General features: G+C 41.2%; 1 protein-coding gene across 2 annotated transcripts in view; it reads left to right on the top strand.

The window, feature by feature from the left end:
• Positions 1-18,606, top strand: part of LOC126354172 (cytochrome P450 4C1-like) — a 144,825-nt gene that overhangs the window by 115,527 nt on the left and 10,692 nt on the right. For both annotated transcript variants that reach the window (XM_050003608.1, XM_050003607.1), the window contains one exon: positions 1,563-1,763. In XM_050003608.1, coding sequence (XP_049859565.1) covers positions 1,563-1,763 — 201 coding nt within the window. The remainder of the gene's footprint in view (positions 1-1,562; positions 1,764-18,606) is intronic.

Here is an 18,606-nt window from a genome sequence, read left to right as displayed (position 1 = left end):
TAATTTTGGAAACCAGTTTACTTACATCGGGGTGCACTAAGACCTTGTGAGGCAAACTGAGGAGCTACTTGATTGAGAAGTAGTGGCTCCGGTCTCGTAAACTGACACACGGCCGGGAGAGCGGTGTGCTGACCACATGCCCCTGCCCCTCCATATCCGCATCCAGTGAAGCCTGTGGACTTAGGACGACACGGTGGCCGGTCGGTACTGTTGTGCCTTCATGGCCTGTTCGGACGGAGAGAGAGAGAGAGAGAGAGAGAGAGAGAGAGAGAGAGAGAGTTTACTTATATATACAAGGTGGTCAGAAACAACCTGAAAAGCTTGTTGAGTGTGGCAGAACAAATTGTGCTGAGAAATAATTGTTAAAAATAGCCTTCTATGCCGTTCGCGAGATAATTTGCCATGAAGATACACAGTCAACCCGCTGCACGCCCAAACTCGCGCGGCCCCACAGAGACAGTGTCTCAAAAACGTGTTTCTGTTTTGTTTCCTAAAAGCTAACACGAGAGCAATACGAAATTTGGAAGTGTGATAATAGTAAGAATCGAACCTGAGTGGAAGGCTGGACGGTTTCGTGCGCTATCATATTCTTTAAGAGAACAACTGACACTAATTGCATCTGGCGGGTCACTTGAATTTTCGAGCGCAACAGCCTAATTGGCTAACTTCAATGCTAATTGAATCTGAAAAGGCGCATTATTCTTTATTGCTTTCTTAATAATTAAATATCAGAACAACCTCACCCTTAGAAGATTTTCAGATTGTTTCTGGCCACCATGTATACGAACGTCCAGCTTTGCATACATTTATTTTTATTAACACTGATTCATTTGATGATGTGTTGTTAACTTTTACATTATTTTTCACCGCTCTCTTCTCTTTTTATTTCATGTGAGGGGGCTGATGACGCCGTTTATTAGCGTAATGTAACATAAATCATCGACATCATCGTAACGTTCATCGAGGGAAGCTAAATTTGCCAGGTGCGCTTACGTCCAGCTTTGTTGTCAGTACTGATATTCAGACAGCTCAGATAATCACTGTCTATTGAATGTCTCAACTGATCCGTTAAGTGCGTGTCATCTGCGGATTCTTATATCGTACTACAAGCGTGTTGATCGGTGCAACTTGTGTCAGCTTCAAACAGCTGCCGCTAAAGTGATTTGCAGATTTTAACTCGAAACATTCCATTCATCATGTGCCTAACTGCCCGCATCTCGTGGTCGTGCGGTAGCGTTCTCGCTTCCCGCGCCCGGGTTCCCGGGTTCGATTTCCGGCGGGTCAGGGATTTTCTCTGCCTCGTGATGGCTTGGTGTTGCGTGTTGTCCTTAGGTTAGTTAGGTTTAAGTAGTTCTAAGTTCTAGGGGACTGATGACCATAGATGTTACGTCCCACAGTGCTCAGAGCCAATTCAACCATTTTTTTTTGTGCCTAACATATTTACTGCTACTCATGTATTTCGCTAAAAATGTGCACGTAATGCCGCATTTATCTTCGACAAAACTGTCTGACCTAATACTTCGTCAAACACTCATTCGTGTGTCATCTTCCCATTTCAACAGGTACGAACATTTGTACTGGCAGCTAGTGACTCCACTGCAACGGCTCTGAGCTGTATATTTGCACTTCTGGGTCTGCACCCAGAATGGCAGGACGCAATTCAAAAGGAAGTGGACGAAATCTTCGGAGCTGGGGATGATTACATGAGACCCGCTATCGACAGTGACCTTGCTCAGCTGAAGGTCACCGAGGCTGTCATAAAGGTAAGCATCACGCAGTGTTCACTCTCATACCGTGTCTGTCTGTGTGAGAGAAATATAGAGAGAGACAGACAGGTTTACAGGCATTGATGTGTACTCAAAAAAATCAAGTCATTCACTTCATTAAATACTTTACGAAGCAAGACAGATATTTTTTGGAAATTTGTCGTAAGGTCATACGGGACGAAACTGCTGAGGTCATCGGTCCCTAAGCTTACGCACTACGTACTCTAACTTAAAACAAGAAGCCTCCGATTGCACGGGTATTCCGCGCGGCACAGATATTTCCCATTGTTTGAAACTATGTTTAATACAGGAGTGGCTTGTTTGTCACTGATGTAAGAGGATAAAGAAACATGTTGACGATTACACGTTTCGCAGATCACGTGGATTAGTTTATCGAAATGTGTGGGATCAAGTCTAGTAACAGACTTTGTATGAATGATTTCTTTGCGAATACAGCTATATGCTAGATATTTACGGCTCCAATTATATCTACTAAGTGCAAAACAAATAAACCTGGTGACAGTGAGGTAAAGAACGTGGTTGGCAGGTTGAGCGCTGGCAATTCCTGCTGAGAGTAAGTTGAGGGACAAAAATATTTTCCTTCAATTCTTCATTTCAATTTTCATGAATATGTAGTTTCTCGTCTTCGGTGCCTTACCCGAATGTGAACACGTGACGCGTCGAGAGTGACCCGGCACCAGACGTCAAAACATGAAGAACGTCGAGCAGAGAGTCGTTGGTAGCAAGACGGAGTGAAAATTTGCACTAGTGAGGCTGGAAGACAATTAGAAAGCGGGAACGCTCTTGCTCTAAAATAAGGATCTGAATAACTAATCTGACTGCTACTAACAATACCACTGGCTGACAACATTTCAGGCATTCCAAACACATTTGTTTAAATGATTTAAGATTTAAGGAAAAATTCGTACTAAATAGAAAATTCAGGAAAAGACTTTCTGAGCTCAATAAACATTAAACGACCAGGCACCAACACACTTAAATTCACTATGTAATTGTACGCATACAATCAGTGCACGCTACTTTACACAACTGTACCCAAGGGCTGTCATTAGTAAAACCGAGCGGGGAGCGCAGTGATTAGCACAATGGACTTGCCTGCGGGAGGACGGCGGTTCAAACCCGCTTCCGGTCATCCTGATTCACGCAAATGCCGGAGGGTTCCTTTGAATGGGCACCGCTTATCCGATGGGTCCGATGACCTCAGTGTTTGGTCCCATCACCTCAACCAACCAACACTTGTAAACACACATGTTCAAATGTTAGAGCCCACGCAGTGTATGATGGGCCGTCCGCAGTGACCAGTTTTCGTCCAAACCGCTGGGCGAGTTCATTCGTTTGTTCAGACCGTGAGGCAGACAGTGTTTGCCCCCTTTCGGTCCGTCAGCGATGACAGAATCGAGTCAAACGCCCTGTAATCTTTCTCAAACGATTTAAAAGAAAATATTTGCTAAAAAATTTCATTTTTGTGTAACTTAAAGTATCACATGTCAGCCTCATGGTGATGTGCCCATCGCTTCGTTAATGCTCACAATTACTGTGATATTAGCATGGAAGTAACACATTGCGCGAAATTCAAGAAAGTTTGCAATGAAAATTAGGGGCAGCATTATTTTGCATTTGATACATACTACATAACTAGTTACTGTATACGAAATTTAGCTAACACGTTGATTATTTCTTTAGACTTGGGTGGAGCCCTCTGTCATCAATCTTGAGATAACTGATCTGATGTAGCACACTCACTTCTCATCGGGTGCGCCAGCGATAAAGCCAGAGTGAAATATCAACAACATTCATTGTATTTCATAAACGGTTTGAGACGCCGAAGTGAGATTTTGGCAAATGAGAGCACACAAAGAAAACAGTATTTTGCCATATGGTTGTTTTGATGAACTTCACTATCTACCGTATTTTTCCACTAACTACAGAGTTTTTCGAAGAAAGAATGTAAATTTTAAGGACCATCGAAAGCTGGTGAAACGAAAAATTCTGTGGGTATGGTACAACATACCTGAAAACATTACCCACTTATTTTTGTGCTGAGGATGAACCTCTACGTAAGCTACTGACGCTACTTTTTCTCAGATCTTCTGTTAAGAAATAAACTTAAGAAATCATTGTTTCAAAAGTCTCTTACAAGTGCGTCTGCACAACATGTTAGGGAGGTGACGTTGTGCAAACTCCGCTGTGTTTGTTATAAGAAGTAAATTTTAACACGATAACAAGACAGATATATAGGTTTTCTCAAAGTTCACCACATATGATACTTCTCTGAAAGTTATAAGTGATTTACAAGCCAGGTGAAAATAAATCACCACTGTTATTGCATTTTCAGCAGAATTATTTTTAGATACCAGCCGAAGCAACGGTGGGAGTAGATCTTTTAGAATGGTCACCATGCAAGTGCGTACGTGGAGGAGTTCCACTTAGTATTTACAAAAAATGTGAGTGTAGGCATCAGTTTAGAACAGCATTTCCACTCCAACACTCGCCATTTCCCCTACAGTGCCTGCCTGTAACTCCCATCACTTCTGCTCTTTCCATGGGTACACACCTACCAGCCACTTTATTCTGCATGGACTCTACTACAGCTTACTAACAACAAACTCCAGGGTGTCCGTCACGTAACTGATACTCCTCGGGTACCAGTTAACATCGTGTAGTCGAACTGCTTGTGAAGGTGCGACTCTCTCTTGAAAGCTGGCTTCACTGCATTTTATTGGAAACTTGAGGGCAGCTGTGAATTATGCGTCAGTTATTGTAAGAAGGTTGTACTGTTGAGTTGTTGCAGAAATGAGGCGGTTTGCATTAAAACAAGGAACTGATACTGTGGCGTGTTACGTAACGACGGGCTCCACCAATGAATGTAAAGAAATGTTTCAAGTGAAGTATTCTGTTAGGAAACTCCACACGACCAGCATTACTCAAGATCTGTACTGGAAATGGGGGGGGGGGGGGCTGTAGAATCCGTCCAGAATGTGCAGAGCAATAGCCGACCGACAGAGAGGATCCCTGAAATTACAAACAGAATTTGTATGGACATTACTAGAAGTCTCCGAAAGTTGGTAAGGAGATTACTGAAGCACCTTGATGTATCTCGTACATCGTATCGTCGTGTATTAAAAGGTATGAAATTAAAAACCTATCATAAGAGTGTGTTGCAAGAGTTGAAATTTGCGGATCATGAAGAAAGACTTCATTATTCTAAGTGGCTGTCAACATAAATTACTAAAGATTACTTGGACCCCTTGTTTTACTTCTATTCAGATGAGGCCTGGTTTCATTTGACAGGTTACATAAACTCACGGATTTGCAGATTCTGGTCGCAGTCAACCCACACATTTGGTACGGAGAAGCTCTCCACTCAAATGGGAATTTGGTTTGTGTTGCCTGGCATGCGAATTTTTGGCACCATATTTTTCAATTACACCTTAAACAGTGCCACATATCTAGACATCTTCGACCCCTTCTATGCACAATTAACAGTCTCAGAGAAGCTGTATGCTGTATTACAACAAGCTGCAGCAACCGCTCACACTCCAACCGAAGTATGGCCCCCACCACCAATGTCTTTTCTGAAGACAGACTAGAGGCCTCTGTCCTGTGGGGTACACTAAAAATGAAAGTGTATGCTGACAATCCTCGCACAATACACGATCACAGACCGGACGTTACTAAAGAAATTGATAACATCATGGTTGCAGAACTACAGCGTAGTCCGGAACCGCGCGGCTGCTACGGTCGCAGGTTCGAATCCTGCCTCGGGCATGGATGTGTGTGATGTCCTTAGGTTAGTTAGGTTTAAGTAGTTCTAAGTTCTAGGGGACTGATGACCACAGATGTTAAGTCCCATAGTGCTCAGAGCCATTTGAACCATTTGAAACTACAGCGTGTTGCTGTGAAGTCATCACACGATGTGTGCAATGAAGTCCATGCCCACCACTTACAGCACCTCTTATAAACAGGTAACTACATATTTTTAACGTCACTGTAGTCATTTCTCTTTGGTTACCGCGTTTTTACTTTAATCTCGAGCGGGAGGCGTAATGGTTTTATGTGGTTACCCTGTACATCCATAGCAGAGTTAGTTGTCTATATAAGGCAGTTATTGCCATATATATGGCTAGTAGTGAAGATACTGTGAATGCTGTAGCAGCCACTCACTAAGCTACACCTGAGCTATTGTACTTCTTAATCCAGAGCTACCATATGAGTTAATTAGTTTTACTTACGCCGGCGGCGTCACTTACCCCGAAGGCGATAGTCGTTTATCATGAGATACTACTCACCCATGGAGCAGTAAGCCACTTATGATAAACGGCCATAGCCATAGCTTAATCCACAATTCGAATTTACGTCAGGCATTTAGCCCTGTTTTAACTAGACGGTACTAGCCTGATCAGTACTGACTGTAGCATACCAGCAGACGGCAATAGCCTTACTATAATCAGTGTGCCAACCCTGGTTTAGCGTTTGATAAAAGCAAACCCGCTCCAGGTATAGTCTTCACTGTACAGCGCCCATCCTACCGATTGAGTAAGCGAATGGACCCTACTGAATTTAATGCCCAAACACACGATGACATTACACAACTCAGACACTGGTGAACCCAAGGCACGCTCTTAAAATATGTACTCAAACGTCCATTCAATAGATACAGAGAACAAGATTATGGAACAAAAAACACAACGAGAATACTCAAGCCAAACAGTCAACAACGTAACTACTATAGAACCGCAGACAATCGTCCAATACACGAAAAGCTGATAAAATTAGGAAAAATCCATCAAACACAGCAAGACGAATTGCAATGCTTGTGTTGACTTGGCTCTCGCAAGCCACACGTCCTTGGAATACCGAGGCAGGGACACACTCGATCTAGTAACCGTTCAACAACAGTAAAGCCGCAGTGCATGTTCTGAACCCATTAACGATCCTACCCCTAGTTCATTGACAGGATAACACTTCTAGGATCGTCCTCAACAAAGACTACTAGTTGGGTTTTGCACATCGGGCATTTGAGAAAGTGGGAAAACCAAAGTCATTCTTTCACTATACCAATACAGACCAGATAACGATCTAGGCCGATTATGTGCATTTAAAAAGGAGGGAAACCTCCGACCAGCGGAAATGAAATTCCCCTCCCCTTCCCTCACCTCTCCCTTTTATTACTGTAAATCGGCTAGTCATTTGAGTTCTTTATTAGTGAGAGGATCATGTATGTTTAGGATCAACTTGTAGGTATTTTCGATAAATTATAATAAATTATTAACAGGATTTTACTAACAATAGCTTTTTCTCAACTCCGTCCTCCTTTTCCATCTCTTTGCACAGTAATTATATTATCCTCCTCATAATTCGTGCTCCGTACACTACAGTAACAGCTCGTTCCTCGTAAACAATAACAGTAATATAACAAATATCTTGTTTATTAAGAACATGTTTTGTATTCAGTGTTATGTTTTACATTATGTTATTTTCTTGAACTTCAATAGAAAAATTATATACAAACAGGGACAAATCTTAAATACAAAGTGAGAAACTACCAGCAAATAATCTGTATACTACTACGTTTCCTAGTCATTTTTCCGATTCGTTACTGGCATACCTTTTCTAAACAATCCAGTTTCCTTTTCAGAGCATTGAATTTGTCGTACGATATATACATTTCACTAGACTAATCGGTACTACTAACTCTCTGTCTCTCTCTGTCTCTCTCTCTCCCCCTCTCACTCTCCCCCCTCCCCCCCCCCCCCCCCGTTCTCTCTCTCTCTCTCTCTCTGTCTGTCTCGCACGCGCACACACACACTCACACTCACACACACAAAGAGATAGTGCACAGTGACACATGCAGTGACTACTGACATAAAAAGACCAGTGACAAGCGGTTCCTACTACTAATCTATACACATATACTCTAGAAATTCACCCACTCTCTTACTAACACTATCACCAATGTGAGTAGTATGATTATGGGCTGGCTCTGATCCTGTTCCCACAGATGAACCATTTGTTATCGTGGTGGGAAAGACCAACTTTCAGCTGCGATACAGGATGTGTCACGTGGTTTTGCGATCCATAGACTACTTGATGCACGAATTGCGGAGGTTGAGGTGTGAGGTGGGGAACTACCAACATCATTGAACAATCCTTGTAATCATCAATCTTTAAAGCCATTATGACCACATGTTGCACACCTTTAGCCTGTATTTGGAAGACACGTGTCAGTATGGTATGGAGTAAGTTTTTTTTATCTAAGTCATACATACTTCTTTATGTGTAAGCCATTCACCTCGTTCATCAGGGCGATAATAATCTTGTTGTAATAACATTAGGATTATCAGCTGCATATTAGGAAGTGTCGAAAGCATTGGGCTGGTACCACATTACTGCAAATAGATCACAACCTTTCGCAAACTAGATGTAACTGCCTGTATCCATATAAAGTAACTTTGGATCAGCGAAGTTTGGTTCCGCAAAGTCATAGTGGAAGTTGTAAATGTGGGGTTCGCTATGGTGCATTGTACACATACTTGCTTAGTCAGGTTTTGTGAACGCTACCGAAACGTTAGCCATCTCCAGAGTGACTGCTCTTCGATTCAAAATTAAAATTTAAAATTTGGGTTGGCGTGTAATTTCTTGCGCCATAATGCCCATTCTAACGGAAAATTAAATGTATATCAAAGAGCTTTCTCAAATCTTCTATAATTTTACAAAAAACTGAGTTGTATACTGACTTTTAAAAAATTATTTTCAGAATCACACATTCAGACTGCCCTCTTTTCGCTATTGACTTCTATATAATCCTTCAGCCAGCGTTAATGAAGGAGGTAATGGGCCCACCTTGATAATGTGCCACAGGAACTAGGAGGCACTCGAAAATCACCTCAATGACAAAGGGGCAGCGCTCCTGGTGATGAGCATTTTTAAACATAAAGAACTTGTATGTATTGGTGGGCATTTCCACACATACCAGTTCCTAGCTAGGGCAGTCAATTTGATGCTGTGCAAAATACTCGCTAATAGCAAACACGTTGAGGCATTTATGGCGGAAATGTCATGTCCCTTTAATTTTCATCGATTGTGCGGAAATTAGGTCGGTATGCTTTAGATTCAGATAAACAGTTGTGACCAAAAGATAAAATAACATAGAGAGCCAATATCAAGACCAGAGAGAAGAAAATTGAAGAAGTCTGCACCACATTTGCAGAAGTGAAATCAATGAGGTGAAGTATGCGACAATACATAAGAAAATTACGAAATTGCTGCTGTTAACGTTTATTAATAATATTATTTCTGAGTACAGTGCACTAATACTCCATATACACTGTCTGTTGATAGTATTAGTAGCTTTCATTTAAATATTGTAACACGGGATGGTAACTAGTGGAACATTTCGAAGTAAAAGATACTACCTGTAAAATTTAGTTTAGGACACATCTTCGTGTAATTTGGTACATGTTTTTCAACAGAAAACTTTCAAAGAGTAACAGTAATTTCAGGGACGAACGTTCTACATTTCACATTCAAAGCAAATATTGTGTTTCAGTGAGCAGGGAGCACCGCCTCACAAAACAGGTATATTATTCGTAAGATCTAAGGCACACAGGCAGTTGTATACACACAAATCAGATTACTCGGCTTATGTATAGCTACTTATAGAGAAAAATCGTAGAAAGTTATGTAGTAAATCTCCCCCTTATATTTTCGAAGTTCATTTATAATATGCGTACGTAATTGCATCAAAACTCTTGAAGACCTGCCCAGCATCTAATATGCGTTATCTGAATTTACTACAGAATTTTAGATTTTATGATGAAAAGTGCTTTAAATATGTAAGAGAGCGATTACATTAGGGGGAAAGAAACATTAAGCTTTGCTACACGTCCGTGTCACCACAACCAAAATTTCACGGGAGGGAGGGGGGGGGGGGCGGCGTCCGATACCTCATTTTAGCTCCTTGACTATCCTTCTGCATTTGATTTCTAAGTTTCAGTATTACATCAGATTAATTTACACCTTTTACATTGTATTTTGTCTACGGAAATACCAGAAGTTATAATTTGAAACATGTAACTACTGTTATATGTCCAAACTTTGGAAAATTCTTGTCCACATACAAAGTCGTACCAAGATTGATTCCCAGAGTCGTTTCTGCTTTATGCTCCGCTTATAAATGGCTCATATTGTAATTTGAAGCTAAAATTGAAAACAAAAAACTATCAGTTCACTGGGAATTATTAAACTTTTTTCTCATAATCCATACTTTCTAATGTGAAAGCAAACTTCATTCAGTTTCCAGACAGCAACAAAAACGGTTTATGGGGAATGCCTACCGCAAGTGTAAAAAAAAAAAAAAAGAATCATACAAAAAGACACATCCACCATCCTTTCCAACCAGCAACTAAGTTCTCCATCACAAAAAAGCTGGCGATCTTATGCACCTTGGATTTCGGATGTGTTACTAAGTATGATGCAGACCTTTGTCAGTTTGTCCATCATCACAAAACTCTTCGACTATGTGTATGAAACAGGTTTCACTACAGAAGTAAACAAATAGATAACTGTACACAAAACACAGCAAAATTACAGAACACAATATATAAGAATAATTATACCTTTTTCTAGACATGTAAGTACATTTATATTGTGAGCACATCGCAGGTACGATTCCGAAAAGAAACTCAGGAATTATGTGGCTTACAAAAACATACACGAACTCTCTATCTTTAAAAAGAACCATGGAAAGACTTCCTACAACATGGCAACTAATAGTATGGCATGGCATTGCAGGGAACGCTGAATAACATGCCACACTCTCCGTATGTATTCTCTCTTTGGTTGCGACTCACTCTCAGAGAATAGCAATAAACCATCAAATGCACCTATTAAAAGAGAAAACAATATCTGATAAGTACTGGTTGCATGCTTAGATTTTTTGTACTTTTTATGAATGAATAAATGGATTATCACTGAACTTGAATAATTATCCAAAATACATGTTATTCATTAAAGGATATTAAGATACGTCAAATGAGGTGTAGTGATAACTGTAAACACGTCTGCATGAAACTACTCATCAAGAAGTTAATTAAAAAGATAAAGGTTAAATCTCTGCCTACTTAGTTGGTAGATAGCTAGCCTTGGTTTTATTAACATTTGCGATGTTTTCTGTTCAGTGAAGACCGTTATTCAAATACATTGTGACGTTTCATTTCCCTGAGAGACCAGAGGAACCAGTACTGGTAAAGGCAGTAGCGCTGATGCTTATTTTCCATAATTAATTATCTAAATAATTAGCGAGCAATGTTACATGATCTGTTGTCTTAATTACAGTGGATGCTATAAGTATACTAGAAATGCTTAGAATTTTTCCTTGCTATTACACATATTATAATCTTTACTGAAAATTCAACTTCTCTTGTTTCACATCACCTTTGAACGAGAGCATTGTCAGAGAGGGCATATAAAATAATAATAATAAAAAATAAATAATTTTCTTTCGATCATCTGTCACACTGTCGACCATAACATGACCTTATATTCCAGTAAATTATAGCATACTGCCCTTCTCTGTTCAACAAAAACGCCATTATTGAGTTGGTAGGAGTGTACATGGGCAAGAGAAGAATCCAAATTCGTTGTGAGGGGGAAATCTAATTACGACTACTGTCGTTGGAAAGTGAAATTTAGAAGTTTCCTTTTATTGGCTCATAGTTACCTGCATGCAGTTTTGCTTACTGTAAATTTATATGTGGAGAAAATTTTCAGTTCATGCCATGGAACAAATTGCAGTATGCTGCAGTTTACTAAGTGACGGTAGTTTGCAAGTAGAGCTGTATGAGCAAGAGGTGCTCTTAGATTATCTATAGGTCTTGGAAGTCATTACATGTCATTGGTTAACTTAAATCTTAACGCTGTAGTATTTAAAATAGTTATCCTAGCATGTAGGAAAGAATTAAACTTCTTATTTTTCCAAAGAAAAGGAATCTGACTAGCAGAAATCCATAACAGTAGCACTGGTTAGTCAAGTTATGCCATGATGAGTAAGCTAAAAACTCTTACATCATACAGAAGGATACTAAGAAAGAAGAAAGAATTATTAAATATATTAGAGCAGTTCTTTAAGGTTCAGTCACGCTTAGCAAAGAAAAGTAAAAGAAACTTTCAAAAGAGCAGGAACAAATTATCGTAGAAAAATTTAAGAATCATTAGGAGTCGTTTAAAGACAAAACGGCCCTATAGATTGCTATAAAAGACAGATTGATGCAGTACCTGAACATAAATGTCGAATAGCTAAAAAGGAAACGAGTAGATACGTTGGCGAAATCATTGGCAACAAACGTAGGCACAAACTGCCTATTGGCTTCTGTCTCGGTTTCTTAGGCCGCCAGAACGAGTGGCTGGCAATGTCAAAGCTTCACGCTCCATTGCTGGTGGTGAACTGGAGCCGAGCTCGCGCCCGCAAAGTATGTACCTGGCCCTCCAACATCCGATTGTGATTCCCCATCAGTAGCATTTTGGCATCTTTGTTTTCTCAATTTCTCTGTATCTCCCTTTCTCTTTTCCCATTAATAATAGTCACTGCGTTTTTGCTTTACAAATTTCTTCAGTATCCCCCACTTGTAGGATATGTATGAACCATGTAGCATTCGTAATGCCTGCTACTGGCAGAGAAATGTAAACTTTCGCTCCATCAGTTCTCATCGATAGTGTCGATAGTGTGGCTACCTTGAAATTAAAAGGTAAGTTCTTGTGCTCGGCCAAAGCCGACTCCGGCTGTAAATCCTCTGTACTTTCCTTAGACCCTCTAAATACTGCTGTGGCGATATCACCCTAGCTGGCGTCGTACAGCTTGCTGCTTAGCCTACTGTAATACTGTTACTTTCCCTCGTGCTTTCCAAACACTACCTTCTAAGGACGCCAACCATTATGTCATTACTACTTCCCTATCGAAGACATCTACTTCGGTTTGTAGTTCCCTGCCTCTTCTGCAGCTCTGGCATACCGCACTACTTCTGTAGTCAGTTTCCGTAGTAGTCGTGTGCTATTCAATATACCCTTCTCTAAACTCTCAATCTACATAGTGTGCCAATCACTCACGGCTTTGTTCCCTTTTTCCCCACTGCTTAATCTCTTCTACTTTGTTGTTCCCCCTTCAAATGTCTTCCTCGTCAGCATTGCCAAATGTTATATTGATCTTCCGACCTCAAGTATCGATCCAGGCCCTCTTCTTTCGCGTGTGTTGAATAACCCAAAGTACCTAGTTTACTCACTCCTTAATTTCTCCTACGCTCCATGTATTACCCACCACCTCCTTTCGGTATCCCGAGCCTTCCGTTCACTGACAGAATTTGTGGAATGCTTCTTCCAATCTTCGCACCTCGTTACGCATTTACCATGCCTTGATACCATCTGTATCGCCCAGCGATGATTGGTAACCAGTACGTCAAGCTTCTTGGAGAACAACACGTCCCCTTCCAGGTTCTGGTTTTGTAACGCTTCCACCCGAACGAAGAACAGTAGTCCCGCTATGAACTGCATCATCTCGCCTTCTCTGCACTCACCTGTGAGCAGGGATACATATTACTTTCCTCCCCATTAAATTCATTGTTGCTCCGCAACTGCTTATACTAATTACACTAACTTTGTACCTAACAATAAAAACATTAAATGCCTATCTTCTAAGCCTTAAACCATACTGGTTCCTCGTTACCGTTTCATTCACAACCTCTTGTTTATCTTACAAAGTCTTTCTCCTCACTCTTCCATTTTGGTGCGCGTCTCCTATCCCTGGAATAACTTCCGGACTCACTTCAAAAGGTTTCCATATTTCTCTTAGTTACTACCCCATTGGCCCTATAATGTCTGGCAATATTTAATTTATTATATCTCTGGATTAACCCTTCTTCAAGTTTTTCGAATGTTGTAGCTTCCTTAAGAGCTTATGTACACTCTGTAAACGTATTCATGATGGCTAGTGAGGAAAGCCTTCTGTCCTCCCGCTACCATATTGCAGCATTGGCTGTTAGTGTACAGTGCCCGCCCAGCTCTCCTTCGCAGTGCCTGTGGGTTGTGTTTTGCTTCCCAATGTATGAAACTCTTCCATGTCTACAGCTGACTTTGTTGTAACTCACTTTGGCGTACTCTATGACTGAAAACAGTCGGAACACTAGAAAATTTAGTAACCAGGAACAGGAAATTCACGTGTAGTTCTATTTAATATTGATCTGTCTTAATCACATCTTTACTTATGAAATGACCTACTGTATGTATGTCACCTCCTCCATAACAAAATTACACTTTTCTGAACTCAGTGTTAGAAATACCTTGGCCTTCTAACATCTTATTCTTCCCCAATCTTCTGCTTCTAAAACTATTGCTTCCTCTTACCTTACCCACATCACCTAGAGGCTGGCGACACTGCCTCATCCAGCTACCGCAGAAACATCTTGTACCGACTACAAACCTTGTCCATTTATCCCGCATTTCAGCTCTATATCTAACCACACTGCTGTGTGCAAATCCATCGGGCTCCTAGAGAGCATCATGACTGATACAGGGATTAGTGATCACAAGGTCATTGTAGCTAGGCTCAATACCATTTCTTCCAAATCCATCAGAAACAAACGCAAAATAATTTTATTTAAAAAAGCGGATAAAGTGCCACTAGAAGCCTTCCTAAAAGACAATTTCCATTCCTTCCGAACTGACTATGCGTATGTAGACGAGATGTGGCTCAAATTCAAAGATATAGTAGCAACAGCAATTGAGATATTCATACCTCATAAGTTGGTAAGAGATGGAACGGATCCCCCGTGGTACACAAAAAAGGTCCGAACGCTGTTGCAGAGGCAACGGAAAAAGCATGCGAAGTTCAGAAGAACGCGAAATCCTGAAGATGGGCTAAAATTTACAGACGCGTGAAATTTGGCACGTACTTCGATGCGAGATGCCTTTAATAGGTTCCACAACGAAACATTGTCTCGAAATTTGGTAGAAAATCCGAAGAAATTCTGGTCGTATGTAAAGTACACAAGCGGCAAGACGCAGTCAATACCTTCGCTGCGCAGTGCCGATGGTACTGTTATCGACGACTGTGCCGCTAAAGCGGAGTTATTGATTGCAGTTTTCCGAAATTCTTTCACCAGGGAAGACGAATGGAATATTCCAGAATTTGAAACACGAACATCTGCTAGCATGAGTTTCTTAGAAGTAGATACCTTAGGGGTTGCGAAGCAACTTCAATCGCTTGATACGGGCAAGTCTTCAGGTCCAGATTGTATACCGATTAGGTTCCTTTCAGATTACGCTGATACTATAGCTCCCTACTTAGCACTCATATACAACCGCTCGCTCACCTATAGATCTGTACCTACAGATTGGAAAGTTGCGCAGGTCGTACCAGTGTTCAAGAAGGGTAGTAGGAGTAATCCATTTAACTACAGACCTATATCAATGACGTCGGTTTGCAGTAGGGTTTTGGAGCATATACTGTATTCAAACATTATGAATCACCTCGAAGGGAACGATCTATTGACACGTAATCAGCATGGCTTCAGAAAACATCGCTCTTGTGCAACGCAGCTAGCTCTTTATTCGCACGAAGTAATGGCCACTATCGACAGGGGATCTCAAGTTGATTCCGTATTTCTAGATTTCCGGAAAGCTTTTGACACCGTTCCTCACAAGCGACTTCTAATCAAGCTGCGGAGCTATGGGGTATCATCTCAGTTGTGCGACTGGATTCGTGATTTCCTGTCAGGAAGGTCGCAGTTCGTAGTAATAGACGGCAAATCATCGAGTAAAACTGAAGTGATATCAGGTGTTCCCCAGGGAAGCGTCCTGGGACCTCTACTGTTCCTGATCTATATAAATGACCTGGGTGACAATCTGAGCAGTTCTCTTAGACTGTTCGCAGATGATGCTGTAATTTACCGTCTAGTAAGGTCATCCGAAGACCAGTATCAGCTGCAAATCGATTTAGAAAAGATTGCTGTATGGTGTGTCAGGTGGCAGTTGACGCTAAATAACGAAAAGTGTGAGATGATCCACATGAGTTCCAAAAGAAATCCGTTGGAATTCGATTACTCGATAAATAGTACAATTCTCAATTCAACTAAGTACCTGGGTGTTTAAATTACGAACAACTTCAGTTGGAAGGACCACATAGATAATATTGTCGGGAAGGCGAGCCAAAGGTTGCGTTTCATTGGCAGGACACTTAGAAGATGCAACAAGTCCACTAAAGAGACAGCTTACACTACACTCGTTCGTCCTCTGTTAGAATATTGCTGCGCGGTGTGGGATCCTTACCAGGTGGGATTGACGGAGGACATCGAAAGGGTGCAAAAAAGAGCAGCTCGTTTTGTATTATCGCGTTATAGGGGAGAGAGTGTGGCAGATATGATACACGAGTTGGGATGGAAGTCATTACAGCATAGACGATTTTCGTCGCGGCGAGACCTTTTTACGAAATTTCAGTCACCAACTTTCTCTTCCGAATGCGAAAATATTTTGTTGAGCCCAACCTACATAGGTAGGAATGATCATCAAAATAAAATAAGAGAAATCAGAGCTCGAACAGAAAGGTTTAGGTGTTCGTTTTTCCCGCTCGCTGTTCGGGAGTGGAATAGTAGAGAGATAGTATGATTGTGGTTCGATGAACCCTCTGCCAAGCACTTAAATGTGAATTGCAGAGTAGTCATGTAGATGTAGATGTAGATTTAGATGTATCAGTACACCTCTTGATATTTGCGCACGAAACCCCCTTTGGAAAGCTTCGAGCTTCCTCTGCATAGCTACCCGCAAAATAATTTAATTGACTGCAACATCCTGTCATCTTGTCCCAGTTCATAGGTACATCCGTTAATTTTCCTTATCCTACCCGCATATTGTTCCACAGTTTCCATATTTCTCTTAGTTACTACCCCATTGTTCCCTATAATGTCTGGCACTATTTCATTTCTTATGTCTCTGGATTAAACCTTCTTCAAGTTCTTCGAATGTTGTAGCTTCCTTAAGAGCTTATGTATACCCTACATAAGACTCAGCTTCCCCTTTTAGTCTCAATTTTGCAACATTCAATAGTTCCTTATCACACCAACCTTTCGTCTCAATCAGATTTCCAAGGTGTCCTACAAAGGCCTGCGCAACCTTGGTTGCCTTACTAGAAAGAGGAGCAATTAAAATTGCAGCTGACAAATCTACACACAATTGTGACAATCGCGATTCTAGCAACCCGCGCAGTTCTATATTATCGACTGTTAAGTGTGCAACCTTTTCTAACAATATGCGTACTGCTTCTGGCTCTGATACACCCTGCACCTCTGTTTCGGTCGAAGCTTTGTTCTTGAAAACATTCATTTTCAGAACTAACACTCACAAGAGAAGAAAACGGAATATATTGATACAAATGTAAGCTTCCGTGACCACTGTCACAATCAGTTTTTTTTTTCTGGGTTTGTGACTGCATTGTGAATACGTAAAACTACAGACGTATCGGTAACTCTTGAAAGTCACTTTCTTCAGGGTGTTTTTGTTTACATTACCTTAATTCTTACGTCTAATCATGAGCCATCTCGACTTTTGACGTTGCCTAGCTATATGCCCCAATGTTTACTAGCATACAATTTTACCGAAAATTATTCTGTACAGAGCATTGAGTGGTCCTCAGAGTTACACTGTGCATAACCAACACATGCTACCAACCATGACTTCCTACTTCTGAAACTAGACAAATCCATTGGTTCTCTATTCACAATAAAATCTATTTTACAGAATGCACGACCATGAAACGTTTTGTCCATGACCAAAACACAAGCAAATTTTTATACTCACCACACTGTAGGTTGTAGGTCCAAATGTTACTCTAAGAAGGTGGCGTCAATGATTTGAAACCAGTATTAGATGACCACCAGATTTTCACCCATGGAGAATGAAATGAGACATCAGCGCTGTAGTAGATTTGCTTAACTAACTTCTTTAGTCTCGCCCTCGGCCTTAGTACTACAGGAAAAGCTTGGTGGAGGCCTCCAGTTTCCACTCATGTGAAACAATAGATGTCCAGCATCACTGACAGCCCAAAGAGAGGGGCCAAGTGCAATGTCAGTCAAATGCCTCAGTCAGCAAAGTCTCTGGCTGTGACCTTGATGACAGCATGGCAGCCCAGCTGACAGATCCGTGGAGGCGGCCGTGACCTTCCCCGGCAAGCAGATGGCTCTCTGCTCCAGTGGCAGCTCCTCTTGAGACTCAGGGCAGGCTGCTCCACCCTGTGGTTGAACAGCAATCCTCTTACTCTGGTTGTCACAGTCTCGTGATGTAGGCTGTGATACTGACAAGAACACTTTAGTACATGAATGGGTGATTACTTATACACGCTAGACTATGTTCATTTAGGGCCTAAACCACATACTGTAAACATATCCATGATGGCTAGTGAGGAAAGGCTTCTGTCCTACCGGTACCATATTACAGCATTGGCTGTTACTGTACCGTGCCCGCCCAGCTCTGCTTCGCAGTGCCTGTGGGTTGTATTTTGCTTCCCCATGCATGAAACTCTTGCATGTCTGCAGCTGGCTTTGTTGTAACTCACTTTGGCGTACTCTATGGCTGAAAACAGTCGGCACACTACAAAATTTGGTAACCAGAACGGAAAATTCTCCTATCGTAGCCCAAAAAGATGAATATTTCCTGGAAAGAGATAGGAATGTACGAGAAGGAAACTAGTTTTCCGACTTATCTGGTATCTCCAAAGACATTTAAATCAAAACACCTTGACATATTCACCCATTGTTATGAGTTATATGCATGGTTGTAA

Source organism: Schistocerca gregaria, chromosome 3 (genome assembly GCF_023897955.1).
Source record: "Schistocerca gregaria isolate iqSchGreg1 chromosome 3, iqSchGreg1.2, whole genome shotgun sequence".
In the NCBI taxonomy this organism is placed as follows: Eukaryota; Metazoa; Arthropoda; class Insecta; order Orthoptera; family Acrididae; genus Schistocerca; species Schistocerca gregaria.
The sequence above is the reverse complement of the archived record's forward strand: the minus strand, read 5'-3'. Positions and strand labels throughout refer to the sequence as shown.